Here is a 19,275-nt window from a genome sequence, read left to right on the forward strand (position 1 = left end):
GAGAAAATGTAAATAGAACATTGTTGCAGCAGCGGCTGGCGTTTGGAGATAAGGCGTATTTTTTGGCATTGTTATGGCAACTGCATAATTGGAATAACAAACGAGACATACACACTCTGCAGTAAAAACACGTTTAAACACCAGAGCTGCAGGAGGAGTGCAGTGCCTTGCTCATGGGTCAGTACCTGTCTGTCGTAGTTGATCTGCGTCTCCTGCTCGATGTCAGAGTCGAGCTCCGGGACGTCCGACACGTCGCTGTCCGACTCCTCGCTGTTCGAGTCCCCGTGACTGTCTGCAACACACACACACACACACACACACACACACACACACACACACACACACACACACACACACACACACACACACACACACACACACACACACACACACACACACACACACACACACACACACACACACACACACACACACACACACACACACACACACACCACACACAGGTTTTGTTTATGTTTATCTGGTAAAAATCTGGATTTCTGCTTCTGCACTTTAAACTCTTGGGGTAGATTTTTAAGCATATAATGGGGGCTTGGCTGTCTATAGATAAAGACGGCTAATTTTAATTCTCCCCAAATATATTGAGGCTGAGCCTGATCGCGGATAGGAAGAAACGGCCCTTAACACCATGGACTATAAATGACTACGGACTCTTATATGGAACGCGTCACAGCAAAGAGCAACGTTTCCGCCCCTCAGTTGCTAAACTAATCTCTCCCTGCCTGCCCACCTTGGATGTTGATGTCCGGTCCTCCGTTCATGATTGACTCCGGGAGAAACCTCCACTGGAAGAGGGCGTGGTCGGCTCCGCCCGTCGTCAGCACCCACTGCAGGTCATGTGACCAGCGGACGTTAGTGACGTGTGCAGAGTGACCAATGTACTTCTTGAATTTGGCACCTTGGAAAAAACTGATATTTAGTAACATAACAGAGACAAAAAGAAAGTACAAATGTCTGGAGAAAATTAGGAGACTGCTGCAAAAAGATTGTTTTCAGTAGCGACAACCTAAGGAATCTTTGGGAGGAAGATGGATGGTCACAAGTTATTAAACAAAGCCAAGATTCTTGATTAGTTTTACCCCAGAATTTACCAAAAATCACATTAGTACACCAAGTATTGGTCTTTAAACTTCTCCTATGTTACACCAATAGCATTGAGGTGGGTAATAAGTAATTAGAGAGTAATAAAAAGGTTACATTTTACTAAAACACATACCTTTAAAATGTAAAAATAAAATGATTTAGCAGTAATGTAACATTAAGGTTTTAATAAATGTAGAGACCTTTTAAATTTGTGATTATATCAAGATAAAAGCAGAGACCTTTCCGGTGGCAGGGGAAGCGGAAGAGCTTAACGAGGCCGAGGTCGTCCCCGGTAACGAGCACGGCGGCTGACAGATTCGCGTCCACGGCGTTGATTTCCGTTAGATTGGAGTATTTTGGCCAGATGCCGCTGACGTCGGAGCCCAGGACGCCGCTCCAGGTCGCCCAGCTCTGACCTTTGACCTCCTCCTTACTGACCAACGGCTTCCCCACTGACAGAAAGGAAAACAGTTTGAGATATAGTATTTTTTTATCTCTCTACATGTTGGCAAGACAAGGCAAGTTTATGTATATAACCCATTTTGAAAACAAAAAAATTCTAGGTAAATAAATAGCTGTATAAGACAGAAGGAAGATAAAAGGAAATGTGTGGATGTTACAGATTTTAATCTTATGCACTGTTGCAGTGGAGTTGCAGTTGTGGTTTCTCTTTTTGTATATTTTTAGTTAAATCTTTTGTGGAGATAATAAAAATGTTGTTATGTTACATCAGAAACCCACATAGTCTCCTACAATCTTGAGTGTGTGTGTGGTGTGTGTGTGTGTGTTCTTCAGTATGCTTCGATGTTTTAGGAACCCGTCTTTTTCCTTGTCAAATTATGATTGTATCTCAATGTATTTGGATTTTCCTTCATAAAAAAAAGAAATGTACCTTCAGACAAAGGTTGTTTTTTAATTTGTAAACATTTAATTTTAAGATTTTTTTCATTTTTACATAATGATGAACAGCCTTGTACCTTAAAGTGCACCTATCATGCTATTTTTAGGCAATAGATATATAAATAAATCTATTTCACTTCCTGTTTCAAAAGTGCTGATTTGGGGTATAAAGCTTTAGAAAAAAGTGATACAAATAAAAAAGGAGGGGGCTGAGCTCATGCGGGACCCGGCAGCTACTGTCTAAACTAAATGCTGCCGTGATGAAACGCCATATCATGGATTATCAAGGATTATTTCTGAAACAGTATGGAGCTCAAAGGCTTTCTCTCTTGCCGGTTATACCACAAGGTGAGTTCCTTTTTATTTCCTGCTTCTTCACACACATGCTCTCCAGTACAGGTTAGCTCTGAGTGTTAGCGATGCTAATGTAAACACCGACCATATTACGTCCAAAACAGTCAGGCATTGTTTCTGATAGCAACGTTTCTGATAGGGCCGTGGGTCCACATTTCAGATATTACGTCATATCGGACGCAAATCTGGATCAGCTCCGTTGTAGCCCCGTTTTTAGAGATTTGGGTACGGAGGAAAAGAGAGGGTTTTATTTTCTGACGCTGCGTGAGTTCCCTGACACACCGGGGACACTTATTTATGTATAAAAGACATCAAAAAGTGCATTTTGCATGATAGGTCCCCTTTAAGAGTTCTTCTTGCCATATAAGGTAGAAAAAATGCTCTCTAAAATTCAGATTATTCTGTACTCACTAGGCATGCGGTAGAAGAATCGCTCTCCCGCTCCGTCATTGGTCTGCAGGATTTTACTGTCCAGAGACCAGTCCAGGTGAGTGATGAAGCTGGAGGAGTTACTGTTACACTCTCCTACCTGCACACACACGGGAAATAATCAAATAACAAATTAAGGTTCAAACAGTCAAAGGCTTTCTACAATGGAGAAACTGTCACAAACTTTATTTCTCTCCAGGAGAAATAAAGTATTTTGATTTTAACTTCAAGACATTTTTGGTTGCTTTTTCAAATGTATTTTTCCCGTTTTAATCACCACTAGGGAAGTGCTATGATCTAGCTCCATTATCTTTATAAAAGTCAGACAACTCTATATATCCTTTATTTAACCAGGTAAAAAGTGTCATTGAGATTCAAATCTCTTTTCTAAGAGCGACCTGGCCAAGAAGGGCAGCATGAACAAAGTTACAACGGATAAAACACAGACAATACAGGCAGACGAATACAGTGGTCGTAAAACACAAATGAAATGGCACATTAACCAGTCACAGGGTATATGCAGGAATCCTGAAGTCACATTTAATACCTTTTAAGACCCTTTCCATACTTTTTAAGACCTCATCGCCACTTTGAGTTCTAACCGGTTACATTGGCGACACACTTTACCTCACATTGACTATATACAGTATTGATTGTCCTTCCTCCTTATCTTCCAACCATTTGGACGCAGACTTGCATTTCCCCATAACGATGTTGTTTAACAACCGGCGTAAACGGACCTCCGCGCGCTATCAAGCAGTGAGCGTGCGATGTCCTGTTCAGATGACGTCAAATCCAACGGGATGCCATAAATAAACTACACAGAATCACACTACACACCTACGCAATGATTACATTCAGGCAGACTGTAGAATACAACCTCTTTGGACAATTTATATACTTATTGGAAACAAGCTACAAAATGTAATACCTTGGAAAATGCTGTTTAATACTTTTTAATACTTTTTAATAGCCTTAATTTTCGCTAAATTGATTTATCAACTTTTAATACTTTTTAAGACCCCGCGGGCACCCTGTGTCAATATGCAAATAAAATAAACTATTATAAATCATAAAAAACTGGCAAAATTTTAAACGACTTCAATTAAAGGTGGGGTAGGTAAGTTTGAGAAACCGGCTCGAGATACACTTGTTGTTATATTCCATGGAATACTCTTAACATCCCGATAGCAATGAATATCTTAAGTGCTTTGACAAAAAATCCATAAAAAAATGTCATCTGTGGAAGCCGTAGTACTGTAAAAAGCACGACCAATCATCTGAGCCGGCCCGGCTAAAATAACTGGATGGCCTACCTGCCTGTCAGCCTTCCATCTGTGCACAAACTTATCTCGTGCCCTCATTGGTCATGTGCGCGTTCGTGTGTGTTGGAGGAGGGGCTCTGTAAGGAAGTGGCAGATTTTTTCCGGCTGTGTATTTTCAAATTCTAGCGATCTCGAGCCGGTTTCTCCAAAATGACCTACCCCACCTTTAAGGGATATACGAGCAATCACATCGACCAATGGATTCTTGTTCTCTGTCCTTTAAGATGGACTTAAACTCCCCCAAAGTGATCAAATCTGAGAGTTTCAGGTCCTTCTGTACATTATTCCAAGCATAATGGGCAGCATATTTAAAAGCTTTTTTACCCAGTTCTGTTCTTACTTTAGGAACCAGCATCTGAATAAAATCTTGGGAGCGCAGGCCATATAGACTTAGTTTTTTACACATATATGTGCAAACTCTACTGACAATGTCTCCAAAACTCTGCATCTCACACCAACACCCTGTAGATTTATAGATAGCACTAAAAGTACAATGATAAATTATTTTTTATAAATTCTTCCTTATATTTTGGTAATAACCTCCTTCCTCACCTTCTTGTATCTCTGGGCGACAGCGTAGATGTCCACTAATCCGTCGTTGGAGCCGACAGCGATGTACGCTCCGTCCGGAGAAAACTTCATCTCATGGATCACCTCCTTCCTGTCCTTGATGTGGACCACCTCCGTCATGTCTCTAAACAAACAAACAAACAAAAAACAACAACACTCTGTTAATGCCTCAGTACAACTAATCTATCAGCAGTTGTAGAATGAAGAACATTTAATCACGTATTTAAAGTGGACCTATCATGCTATATTATAATAATATATTGTAGGACCATACCTATATAAGGCATATTTATACTTTTTTTTTTTCAAAATACCAAACAGATCATGCATTTTAGCCATGCCTTATTTCGCTCAATTTGCACTTTTAAACCCCTGTTTTTGCAAGGGCAGATTCAGTGAGAACAGCACCACCTACAGGCCTGGCATATGTACTACAGCATCTCCAGCGCTTTCGAACGGCAATGGCCGTGGCTGTCTCCTCCTGATTGGTGGAGTTGGCCCAATAGCCGTAGCGCCACCGTCCTGACGTCAGGAAAGTGTTCAAATCTGGATCAGTTTTTATCAGATCCGTTGCAGCCCCTTTTTTAGAGATTTGGGTATGGAGGAAAATAGAGAGGGTTGTGTTTTCTGACACTTGGTGAGTTCCCTGGAACACCGGGGACACATATTCATGTATAAAAGATGTACAAAAGTGCATTTTGCATGATAGGTCCCCTTTAAATATACATTTGAGGTACTTAAGCACCATTTCATGTTACTTTATACTTCCACTCCACTAAACCTCAGAGGTAAATATCATACTTTCTACTACATTTAATACATACCTGTAGTTTTAACATATTTAACATGATGGACCAGTACTCTACAAACTCTAATGAGCAATTAGTGATATTTGTGTATATAAAGTGTTACCACAACATGATTTAAAAACTAATCTAGAATTACGTTTCTGAGGATGAGGTTTCCAGAGCACAAGGGGAGTTAGCAGAGCTTTTCTCGTGTGTGTGTGTGTGTGTGTGTGTGTGTGTGTGTGTGTGTGTGTGTGTGTGTGTGTGTGTGTTTGAGCTACCTGACTCTCAGCACAGTGAAAGATCCGTCCTTCATGCCCAGAGCCAGCTGGTATCCGTCCACGCTGAAGGCCACGCTCCGCACCGCCTCCTCCATGTTGCAGCGAGCGATGAGGGCGTGATCCACCAGACTCCACAACCTGAGACACACACACACACCCACCCACCCACACACACACACACACACACACACACACACACACACACACACACACACACACACACACACACACACACACACACACACACACACACACACACACACACACACACACACACACCCACACACACACACACACACACACACACACACACACACACACACACACACACACACACACACACACACACACACACACACACACACACACACACATTTATAGAGATATGGAGCCACTGTGTCACATAACAGGACAGCTTTTGAAAATAAATTAAACGTTTCAAAATGTTCATATGAAAATAGAAAACAATAAATCCAATAAAAAGAGGTGTGTCTTATTTGTCCAGTGAAGTAATACAATCCTGCATTTATTTGAAGCCATAAGGTCACATGCGATGGACACTTTTGAACAAAATCTAAGTTTTTATTTACAGAAACGGCAAACTAAGGAAGATCGCAGTGAATTTCTGTTGAAAGTCCAACCTGAACCTAACTTCCCCTCATTGGCAGATCTCTTCTCACTGACCTGACGGAGCGGTCGTCGCTGCCGGTGACGGCCAGAGCTTTTTTGGGGTGAACGTCCAGCGCCCAGAGCTCTCCCTCGCTGTGACCCTGCATGATCAGCAGGGGCTTGTCCCGATCCCGCACCATCACCTACACACACACACATATACACACACACATGCACACACATGCACACACACACACACACACACACACACACACACACACACACACACACACACACCACACACACACACACACACACACACACACACACACACACACACACACACACACACACACACACACACACACACACACACACACACAGACAGACAGACAGACAGACAGAATATAAATAGTACAGAATAGTCTATATACAGAGCAGAAATAGTGCAGACATGAGAACAAGGTAAACATTTTTACTGATACTAAACAATCATGAAAAGTTTTCTTGAATTTCATGTTTCTTTTTTTACTTTTAGCTTCTCATTTCATGTAATAGTGCTCCAGAAGTCACGTGACCCTTACTACAACAAACCATGTCATGTGACTCGATGACTGTAAATCAATGCAGCATTGTATCATTACATAGGACACAGCTTTGTAGACTGATTATTATACGTACAGGACAATATTTAAGATACTTTGAACTTAAACTTTGAATACTCAACTTTTAACTACGTGTTTAAAACTGAAAATGGGACAATTTATGTGTATTGCTTATGCACATATATATTTTTGATTCCTCTCTCACCTCAAAGATCTCGCTGTCCTGCGTTCCTGCCAGGATCCGGTCGGCCCGCCAGCAGACGCTGCGAATAGATAAAGCTGGAAGAGGAAGAGAGAATAGAGAGAGGATTCATTCAGCTGTGGAAAAACTGTCAGAATATCTGGAGAAACAACTCTGTTTTGTGCTCAGTGTTGAGACGGATGTTGAGGAGGTTATTGAGGTAAAGAAGACGAGAACAGGCTGGAAATGTGAAGCTACTGTAGTTCTCTCTTGTTTAGAGAATATTAAATCTAGCTAGAAGTCAAGAAAGTGCTAAAAACAGGAAACCAGAGCGATGATTATTGTTTTTGATTTGCTTAGCTCTCATTAACTCACTTTCCTCACTGTGTTTTATTGCTGAGCCGCAGGAGAAGGACAGCAACACAAAGAGAATGTTTCCTAGGACTTTTGAATTGAATTAAATAAATGTTATTTATCTTACACGGTTTGAGGACGCACGCACGCACGCACGCACGCACGCACGCACGCACGCACGCACGCACGCACGCACGCACGCACGCACGCACGCACGCACGCACGCACGCACGCACTCAGCGTGTGAGGTTTCCTGTAACTCTGTTAGAAACTCCTCTCTGCAGAGTCAGGAGCCAAAACAACCTGAAACCAGATCGGTTTATGGAGCAAATTGCAAGATTTACGGTGTCGGAAGGACCTCTGATATGTTATCTGAGAGGTGTTGATAACAGCAAGAGAGGAAAGGCTTCTGCAGAATGTGAGAAAATACAGATTATCACCTGCTTTCATTTCACGTTGACACCTCCTCGTCCTCCTCACTCTCTGCTCCTGAGACTTTGGTTTATTGGTGTTTGTTCTGCTGCTCACTGAGGTTTTGTTTATTCTCATATTGCTCGAACATCTGTCAGCAGTGTGGGAGCGCAGCCATGATGACAAATTAAATTATGCTTTTCTTGTCTGGCTTGAATACAAACAGGTCTTTTTTTTTTTAAAGGTATAAGGTTTAAATATATAAAAACGACTAAACCTATTTTTATGTTTTCTATGTGTGTTATGTTTTGTTGAGTTGTGTACACATTATCCCACATGTTTCAGAGACATGTGTCATTTTAATCAACATAATGGAGTGTTTCATCAGATGCTGTATTAGAGACATTGTAGGTGGAAACAAAACTCATTTTAAATAAATAAAGAGATGGTTTAATATTCCTGGAAAATAAATGTTTGAAGATTAAAGTGGATTATTTAGGGACATAAAGACATGAACATACTCATAAATGTATGCTTTTTGGGAGATTCCCTGCACTGTAGTTTGTTATATAGTAATATAGATTTTGGTGCATGTAAATGGTCTGCAAAATCCCTGTGTTCTCTCCCGAGCGAGTTTCTCTCCCAACTGGGCTCTGGTTTCAGACAGAGGGTGAAAAGAGGTGCTGCAGAACAGGCAGTATGAGAAAAATAACGAGCTTTTTTTAACATTATAGCATGGAGACATGTCCCAGTAGAGACACTACATACTGATATACACCTGAACATCAGCAGGAGAGGACTCTTTAAAGTAGAGACACTACATACTGATATACACCTGAACATCATCAGGAGAGTACTCTTTAAAGTAGAGACACTACATACTGATATACACCTGAACATCAGCAGGAGAGGACTCTTTAAAGTAGAGACACTACATACTGATATACACCTGAACATCAGCAGGAGAGGACTCTTTAAAGTAGAGACACTACATACTGATATACACCTGAACATCAGCAGGAGAGGACTCTTTAAAGTAGAGACACTACATACTGATATACACCTGAACATCAGCAGGAGAGGACTCTTTAAAGTAGAGACACTACATACTGATATACACCTGAACATCAGCAGGAGAGGACTCTTTAAAGTAGAGACACTACATACCGATATACACCTGAACATCAGCAGGAGAGGACTCTTTAAAGTAGAGACACTACATACTGATATACACCTGAACATCAGCAGGAGAGGACTCTTTAAAGTAGAGACACTACATACTGATATACACCTGAACATCAGCAGGAGAGGACTCTTTAAAGTAGAGACACTACATACTGATATACACCTGAACATCAGCAGGAGAGAACTCTTTAAAGTAGAGACACTACATACTGATATACACCTGAACATCAGCAGGAGAGGACTCTTTAAAGTAGAGACACTACATACTGATATACACCTGAACATCAGCAGGAGAGAACTCTTTAAAGTAGAGACACTACATACTGATATACACCTGAACATCAGCAGGAGAGAACTCTTTAAAGTAGAGACACTACATACTGATATACACCTGAACATCAGCAGGAGAGAACTCTTTCATGGTTAAAGCCTGCAGCTTTTCCTGAGTGAATAACCTCTGGAGAATGGCACTCAGGAGTTTCAACATTCACCATCTCTGTGCTTTTTCATGAAATTCACAAACTTTTACACCCCCAGCTCTCCTGAAAACTTCCTCTCAGAAACTTTCAGAAGAGAAACTGAAAATCAGGTCAGACCTGTCAATCTTCCCCCACAAATATCTTCAGAGGGAAAAGCAAGATACTGAAATAGAGGTGAAGGATTCGAGTTATCACCTCCTCTGCATCTTTTTCTAAAGCGCCTCAACCTTCAACTAACAAAGGAGTCTGAGACTGAATGAGGAGGATGACGTGCAGAGTTTGCCTTTAGCAACAGAGATGTGGTGATATTTCACCTCTGTGGGTTTGAATAGGGTTTGAAGCAAAGGTTTATAAAAGGGTTGCACAAAAGAACCAGAAAGGCCAGAGCTCTCATTAAGAGAAGAGCTTGACATGTCTCACACAGACACACAACAAAAGTAGTGAGAGATATCTTCCAGCTGTTAAACGTTTAAAAAAGAAATCAGGGTTGGTGCTTAAAAAGTCTCTGTTGTCTGAAATTAAGACTTAAATAAATCCAAAAAACTCTTAATGCGGTTGTACAATTTCTTACTGTTGTTTTGCTGCAAAAAATCAGGTGCGTCTGTCGTTTTTTTACATTTGCTTGAGGTAAGACAGAACAAATCCAAAATAATACACTGGTATTTTCAGTACTAAAAATGCAGTAAATGTTAAAACATCGTTCAGAAACTGTATAATAAATACTAACATATTCATGTTGTGGAGAAGCAAACAGCTAGTTGCATTTAAAGATTTCTAACTGTGCTAAGGTAACATTTTGCATACTTTTCAGTAGCATTACTAACTATTTTAAGGTTACTTTTTGGTAGCATTACTAACCATGCTAACGTTACTTTTCAGTAGCATTGCTAACTATGCTAACGTCACTTTTTGCATACTTTTCAGTAGCATTGCTAACAATGCTAACGTTACTTTTCAGTAGCATTGCTAACCATGCTAACATTACTTTTCAGTAGCATTGCTAACTATGCTAACATCACTTTTTGCGTACTTTTCAGTAGCATTGCTAACCATGCTAACGTTACTTTTCGGTAGCAATGCTAACCATGCTAACGTTACTTTTCAGTAGCATTGCTAACTATGCTAACGTCACTTTTTGCGTACTTTTCAGTAGCATTGCTAACAATGGTAACGTTACTTTTCAGTAGCATTAGCCGTTTTCACACCAAGTACTTTGCCGTACTTAGTTCCCAGCACTTAGTTCCCAGCACTTACGGACCGTCCACACAGCAGCGTTAAAACATCTTGAAACGCTTCTGCCCATTCACTTTGAATGGGGTGGCGTCATCACGAACTGCATTGTGGGCAGGCGAGCGGAGATTTTCAGGATTTTCAGGATTTTCAGGATTCAAAGTTGAGCAATGTTCAACTTTTGAAGCTGAGGTGGAAGCGTCAGCCAATCAAATCCCGTGTATGCAAATCTGACAGTTCAAGTGCTAGCCAATCAAACCGCGTGTATGCTGGGAGAGACATACTGCAGGTCATTTCCTCATATTCCAAAAAATGGAGGAGAAATTAGCGGGAGGGAATCACCCGGTGCTTTATGACCAGTCCCTATTTACCTACCGGGATATAAACCGGAGGAGCCAGGCATGGAGGGAGGTGGCAGAGACAGTGGTAGGTTTTCGCCTGTTTGGGGAGTTTATATCCAGTTTACTTCAAACTTTTTTGCTTCGTATGTCGGGGTCGGGAGATTCATGTGATTGGTTGTTGGTGCCTTGCTCGCAAAAAATCCCCAAGCTTCAGATACGCCCACCTCCAAGATTTTTTTTAACGCTGCTGTGTGGACGGTCCGTTACTGTAGTTCCCCCATGGAACTAAAGAGCAGATCGCATTCACACCGGAATAAGTCCCTGAGGGAAGATTACGCAAATGAGATTACGCAAATGAAGCCGCTGACGTCACTTCTTCTTCTTCTGCTTTGGGTTTACTGGCAGGCCGCAAACCATATACTGCCACCCGAAGTCCCCGGCCGGAAGTCCCCATGCTAACATTACTTTTCAGTAGCATTGCTAACTATGCTAACGTCACTTTTTGCGCACTTTTCAGTAGCATTGCTAACCATGCTAATGTTACTTTTCAGTAGCATTGCTAACCATGCTAACGTTACTTTTCAGTAGCATTGCTAACTATGCTAACGTCACTTTTTGCACATCATAGCGCTCCCTGAGTCTCCTGAAGCCAGACACATATACAAGGGCTCTATATTGTCCATTCAAACTAAACTAATATAATATTTTAACAGTTTTTATAGTTTTTTGTATTGCTGAGTACCTTTGTACCCCTGCTCGGCCTCTCGAAGGTCGATCTTGGTGATGGGTTTGAAGTCTGGGTCCCAAAGTCTGATGCAGCCGTCTCTGCCTCCTGTGGCGAAACCTTCCTCACAGGAATACATGCTGAAGATACCGGCCTGAACACACACACACACACACACACACACACACACACACACACACACACACACACACACACACACACACACACACACACACACACACACACACACACACACACACACACACACACACACACACACACACACACACACACACACACACACACACACACACACCAATTAATATGTTCTGGATCAGAGCTTTTGGTGGCTGATTTCTTCCAGTAGATTTACACCAAGTGTTTGTAAAACTTTAGTGGAAAGTTTCTTATCAGGGAAATAAAATGATCTACATTTTAATTTTTTTTAAATGCTAAGATTGGTTTGTTAAAACAAATCTTGCACAAAGTTTCCCTTGCCTGTTAGCCACTGGAAGTTCATTTAACTCATGGGAAATGTCTGTGCTGCAGTTTGCACTGTATAAACCACAATGGCAAAAATATGGTAAACAGTTGTTGAGGCAGATCCCAGCATAAAAAACTATTTTTGTTGGTATTAACTCATTTATTTTAATACACTATACATACAGTATAAAGGGCTGAAACAACAGGAATATATTCTGCTGGTGAACTGACAAGAGGAACGTGTTTTTGACTGCAGCTTTATTTATTTTAATGAATTTAAAAACGTACCCCGTGTGCAGCCTGGACGGTTCGGATGAGGTTGAGCAGCTTCCAGACGTAAATGTCTCCGTTGAGCGCCCCGGAGTAAGTGAGGTCATCTTTAGCCGACGCCAGGCACAGGATGGTCTGCAGGTCGCCCGTCTTCCCAAAAATCCCTCGCTTTGGAGTGAGAGCGTTTCCACACAGAGACCAGAACTACGGAGACAGAGGGGGGACACTTTCAGAAAGATAACAAGAGACACTACAGGTGAATAGGGTACAAACTTTTTTTATTTTTTTTATTGTTTATGTTCGCACCACCAGACACCAAAGCAAATTCCTTGTATGTGTAAACGTACCTGGCAATAAACTTGATTCTGATTCTGAAAATGTAACTAATAGATTTCACCATCAAACGTCCCCAGTTCATTACCTTAAATAAGGCTTTAATGCTATTATGCTATTTTTGGAGAGAGAAATCTACAGTCCCAAATATTTAAAGCTGCTGAAAAACACCTAAATGTGTGTTTTAAATACTATCTTTCCACCTGGAGTGTGTGTGTGTGTGTGTATTAGTTTATGTGTGTGTTTAAATTTAAGTGTGTGTGTTGTATTACCTTGATGTGTTTGACTCCACAGCTCACCAGACGGCTCTGTTGACACGGATCCCAGCTGATGTCAAAAATCTGGAGGACAGAGAAGATGTTATTACACACACACTGACGCACACACACACACACACACACACTGACGCACACACACACACACTGACGCACACACACACACACACACACACTGACGCACACACACACACACACACTACCACACACACTGACGCACACACACACACACACACACACACACACACACACACACACACACACACACACACACACACACACACACACACACACACACACACACACACACACACACACACACACACACACACACACACACACACACACACACACACACACACCCTGTCTGAGTGTCCGGTGGCTGTAGCGAGGATCTTTCCTCTTTTCCACTCCCAGATACACAAAGTGTTTTTGGCATCGAGGCCAATCGAGGCTAAACGCTGCAAATAAAGAGATAAGGAATAATAATATTAAACCAGTTGCATTGAACTACTTAAACTGTATCATTACAATATGAATCATGTGTTACTTTGCAAGAGTGAATATAGTGGGATACAGGGGAAATAGAGATACTTTCAAAATAAAAGTCTCCTTGTTGATGAAATGCAAAAAATTGAGAAGTCTCTTGAAATTGTATATACTATATATTTTTACATTTTTATTTTATCCCCAGGTTGGTTTGTATTGTTTTTGTTTAATGTTGTTGTTAATCAGCTGTTTTTGTTTAACCTTGTCAAGAAATGTTTGATTTTATTCATCAATTTAGATTATTTTCTTTATATGATGGAGATTTTAATACTTTATCATGCTATTTGTAGGCAATAGCATAGGTCTCAGATATATAAAAATATATAAAAAACATGTCTATGAAGTGTTTTGCTCAAAATACCAAACAGATCACCCATTCTAGCCATGCCTCATATCCCTCTATTTATCTTCCTGTTTCAAAAGTGCTGATTTTGGGTATAAAGCTTTTAAAAAATATAAATGGAGGGGGCTGAGCTCATGCGGGACCCGGCAGCTACTGTCTAAACTAAATACTGCGGTGATGAAACGCCATATCATGGATTATCAAGGATCATTTCTGAAACAGTATGGAGCTCAAAGGCTTTCTCTCTTGCCGGTTATACCACAAGGTGAGTTCCTTTTTATTTCCTGCTTCTTCACACACATGCTCTCCAGTACAGGTTAGCTCTGAGTGTTAGCGATGCTAATGTAAACACCGACCATATTACGTCCAAAACAGTCGGGCATTGTTTCTGATAGCAACGTTTCTGATAGTGCCGTGGGTCCACATTTCAGATATTACGTCATATCGGACGCAAATCTGGATCAGCTCCGTTGTTGCCCCGTTTTTAGAGATTTGGGTACGGAGGAAAGAGAGAGGGTTTTATTTTCTGACGCTGCGTGAGTTCCCTGACACACCGGGGACACATATTTATGTATAAAAGACATCAAAAAGTGCATTTTGCATGATAGGTCCCCTTTAAAGACATATGAACCATCTGGATTACATATATATAAACATTAATATCATTTTTTTGTCATATATTGAGCAATGAACCCGGTGTTGGTTTATTTTTCAGGGCTTTTATTTGTTTACTTAAAGCATTGTGTTTGAAAAGATAAAGTTAAAGTTATTATTTATTGATTTGAATTCAAATTCGGACCAAAACAGATCTTTTAGCAGCTCTACTCCAAATGACATTTGATTTTTGAAGGGCAGCAGCAGTGCAGAAGGCATTATTAAAAGTGTTTCAGGCTCTTCATAATAAATCAGCTGCACCGAAGCCTGAGCGCTTGATTTATTATTCAGATGGATTTATGATTATTTTATTGATTCTATGTTTAATCTGATTTACTCACAGCTGCCGGCCAGAAGCAAAATCTGCCGACACATCAGAGTGGATCTTTTACAGTCACTTCACTACTACTTGTTCTGTTTTGGTCTTTTTTCTTAGCCAGAAGGAAATATGTCCTCAGAGCTAAAGAAAGCAAAACGTCATGCATTTTATTTATTTATCTAAAAGCCTGAGGTCAATTGTTTTCTGCCTCAGCAAAATCCACTTTAAATCCCACTTACTGGACAATATTTGGAGTGTTTTCACAGGACGTTTAAATGTGTCTGCTCCTAATTTATAGGGTTGTGGCTTTTTGATCAGTTTATTGTATTAAATCACAGCTAAATCTGCCTCTTTTAGGTAATAAAGCAGATTAATTCAACACTTTGCTTAATGCACAAGCATCCTGTTTTATAGCCTGCCCTTAACATACTAACTTTGTACTCAAATAATACATTTTGTGATAATAAATTGACTTCAGAGACATGTATTTGAGTTTTCCTCAGTGTCTATGTTGTGTGTGAACTTCGTGTACATCAGGTGTGTTGTGTCTTGCCCTTTTTCAGCCACCAATTGTCCAAGTTACTGAACCAAAGTGATAAATTACAATAATTATCATCTTCATTTGTCCTTCCCCTCCTTTGTCCTGCTCTCAGTGTGTGTGTGTGTGTGTGTGTGTGTGTGTGTGTGTGTGTGTGTGTGTGTGTGTGTGTGTGTGGCTTTATTATTCAATGACCTTTAAGTTGATGTATGAGTGTCCTTTTATGACAAAAACCATCTGTTGGCCCCTCACACACAGCAGACAGATAGGTGTGCTGGGTGAATCACATCATGCATCATTAATCTGGCTCACTGTGTGTGTGTGTGTGTGTGTGTGTGTGTGTGTGTGTGTGTGTGTGTGTGTGTGTGTGTGTGTGTGTCACCTGTCCGTCAGCGCTGAATGCGAGGCAGGCGATGCCGTGTGTGTGTCCGTCGCGCAGCAGAGAGACGGTGGTCACGGTGAAGGAGTCCCACACACACACGTAGGGTTCCTTGCCCACCTGACCCGTGGCCACCAGGGAGCGCTCAGGGTGCAACGCCAGGCTGGAGGGGGGGGGGGGGGGGGGGGGGGGGGAGATAGACTTAGATAAATAAACATATTCAACATTTTACCATCTGATCATGGATCAATTGCTGGGCTGAAGGGCCAGAGGCTCCGTTTGCAAACATTTCTTGTTGGGAAGGCATAAAAATACACAACACTACCTGAGCTATGACCAAAACAAAACTGAAAATGAACACAAAGAGAAACAATTGGACCCCCAAGAGGCACAAAACATCCACAAAGAGATGTAAAAGGAGTCACAAATAAACCCAAAATGTGACCAAAAAGAAAGCACAAAATGACCACGATGTGCAAAATGAGCAAAAAGAGAGACAGATAATATGGCCAAAGAGAGACACAAAACTACTAAAAAAGTAACAAATCAACTAAATAGAGACAGAATATACCTGGAAATGATACAAAATGACTAGAAGGGGACAAAACAACACCAAATATGCACACAATTATCTACAAACAGACACAAAGACATGCAAAATGACTACAAAATGACTCAAAAGAACCTAAAAGAGTAACACAATGACTAGAGACTCTAAACAGACAAAAAGAGTCTGAATACAACCACAAACATGTTTTATTTTTCTGTCTGTTAACTTCAAATATGACACAAAAATAGAAAATAACTTGATGTGTCCTTAGATCCACTTTTAGTTCAGACAAAACACTTTTTATAAACCTGTCTCTGTCTCCCTCGCTATCTCTCGGGGGGTCAGAGTGTGTTTTACAAAGAGATCGCTATAAAGACACTCACTGCTTAATGGCATCATTATAAACACACACACACACACACACACACACACACACACACACACACACACACACACACACACACACACACACACACACACACACACACACACACACACACACACACACACACACACACACACACACACACACACACAGTCTCCACTCTGTTGATGGAGTAATGATCCCTGATGTTTGATGTGTGTGTGTGTGTGTGTGTGTGTGTGTGTGTGTGTGTGTGTGTGTGTGTGTGTGTGTGTGTGTGTGTGTGTGTGTGTGTGTGTGTGTGTGTGTGTGTGTGTGTCAGAAGTGACCTTGGCGCCCCCCTCTTCACTTTCAGCAGCAGATTTGACATCAACAGACCTTTTGTTTATTTATTCTAATATAAGCCATCACAGGTTTCTAAAACACCCTCACACACTTATGTATTAATTATAATCATTTTAATAAATATTATTTTTACAAATGTTCATATGTTGTTTTTTATTCATAAACGCAATTGTACTTTGGCAACAGATGGCAAATAGTGTGCCAATATAGTGAATATGTGTGTGTGTGTGTGTGTGTGTGTGTGTGTGTGTGTGGTGGGGAAAGGTCACTGTTGCTTTGCAGATGTGTGTTAAACATAGAACAGAAATAGACAGGTGTGTCAGCCACAAAGCCCCATTGATGCTGTCTGCTCAGCACACACACACACACACACACACACACACACACACACACACACACACACACACCCCTCATCCACAACCAGCCAGCCAATGGGCCTTCTTGCTGCCTTGGTTGCCATGACAACTCCATCGTCAAGGGCAGTAGAGGCTGAGACAACTGAAGAGTCAAGGTCAAACATCACAAAACACACACACATGCACACACCTGCCATCATCTCTCTGTTTCCTGATACATGACAACTTTCTTTAAAAAAATATATTCATCATTATTTATCAGAAGCTTTTGTTTTGTTTCTACACATTTAAGACATAGGGCTTTTATTTTTGAAAGTATCAACATGCTTGTGTGTGTGTTTCAGATGTTCTTCTTCTCATACTGCCTGTGCTGCAGCATCTCTTTTCACCAAGCCTCCAGGAAGTGCGCCGGACTCTGAGGAAAATATTCGTTGTGGCCAAACGGCGGTACTACAATTTCCGTATCAGTCGCTGGGCCCGGAAACACTTTTTCCCATTGACTAACATTGGGAAAGAGACGTCTGTAAACCGTTTTAAACTAAATAAACTACCCAGAATGAACGCTTGTATAGCCCTTATTAAAAACATTCGGTCCTCAAGTTGTAAAATGTGCTAATAACGTTATTCTGAGAGTTATTTTCCTCGGCTTTATGAACGTGCATCCAACCCACGGGACCGCGCCGCCCGGCACGTTCATGTGACGTGTTCACTGTTCAGTACTACATGAGTTTTACCTTTACCCATGGATGCACAATAAGAACGGATTATATGATTATATGAATACTTTCGTGACGTTTCGCTCTCTCAAAAGTTGGGCCATTTTGTCTTCATGCGCCAATGAGCAACTCTCATAGGAATGAACGAGGCCCCGCCTCCCACGCTGTATCCAGTTCTTATTATCCATCCATGCTTTTCACCCTCTGTCTGAAACCAGAGCCCAGTCTGCTCTGATTGGTTAGCTGGCCGGCTCTGTTGTGATTGGTCAACCACTTAGAAATGTCCCGCTCCTTAGCCTATCACGTACAATGTGTTGGAGTGTTAGCCAATAGAATCGCGAGTGTTACACACTGATGTCAATGTGTTCAGGAAGTAAACAAAGGAGTCCAATGGAGGGGCATTTGCAGACCATTTACATGCACACACACACCTATAGAACACACTATAGGAAAGGTGAATATTATACCAAAAATAAATGTGAATTATGTAAGTGAATTTGGATTGCCTACTAAACTTGTTTCTTGACTTATGCCAGTATGACACCTTTTCTTATCAACTCAAACAAAAGCTGAAAGAAATCTCTGAAGGTTTTCTCCAGTCTAAAGGAGACCGTGAAAGGAAAAATAATGAGCCAAGAAATCAATCAATGTGGAGATAAAAGTCCTGTCTGTGTGGGAGGGAGAATAATGGAGACGTGAATAGAAGCCATTAGAAAGACATCAATAAAAAAAAAGGTTATGTGTTGAACCATCAGATAGTTCAACAGGTTTATACTGAAGAAGAAGTCTTAATGATGAAGGTACAGATACTTATGTGCCAGGATTTAAGAAGCAGTTCTTCTAAAAACAACAGGAAATGATTGAAGTTTGTTTATCAAAAAGTAATGAAACATTTTCCCATTTTGGTGCAGACAAGATGAAGGTAAAGAAA

At 41.0% G+C, this 19,275-nt stretch overlaps 1 protein-coding gene across 1 annotated transcript in view; it reads right to left on the reverse strand.

Moving 5' to 3' along the window:
- Nucleotides 1-19,275, reverse strand: part of LOC117487273 (echinoderm microtubule-associated protein-like 6) — a 63,659-nt gene that overhangs the window by 30,031 nt on the left and 14,353 nt on the right. Inside the window, 13 exon segments of the mRNA XM_034135967.1 lie at nt 186-292; nt 752-919; nt 1,344-1,556; nt 2,770-2,887; nt 4,665-4,806; nt 5,752-5,889; nt 6,436-6,563; nt 7,171-7,244; nt 11,889-12,024; nt 12,642-12,827; nt 13,229-13,297; nt 13,594-13,692; nt 16,017-16,176. Of these exon segments, the coding sequence (XP_033991858.1) occupies nt 186-292; nt 752-919; nt 1,344-1,556; nt 2,770-2,887; nt 4,665-4,806; nt 5,752-5,889; nt 6,436-6,563; nt 7,171-7,244; nt 11,889-12,024; nt 12,642-12,827; nt 13,229-13,297; nt 13,594-13,692; nt 16,017-16,176 (1,738 nt within the window).

This window comes from Trematomus bernacchii, unplaced genomic scaffold (assembly GCF_902827165.1).
Source record: "Trematomus bernacchii unplaced genomic scaffold, fTreBer1.1, whole genome shotgun sequence".
Lineage (NCBI taxonomy): Eukaryota > Metazoa > Chordata > Actinopteri > Perciformes > Nototheniidae > Trematomus > Trematomus bernacchii.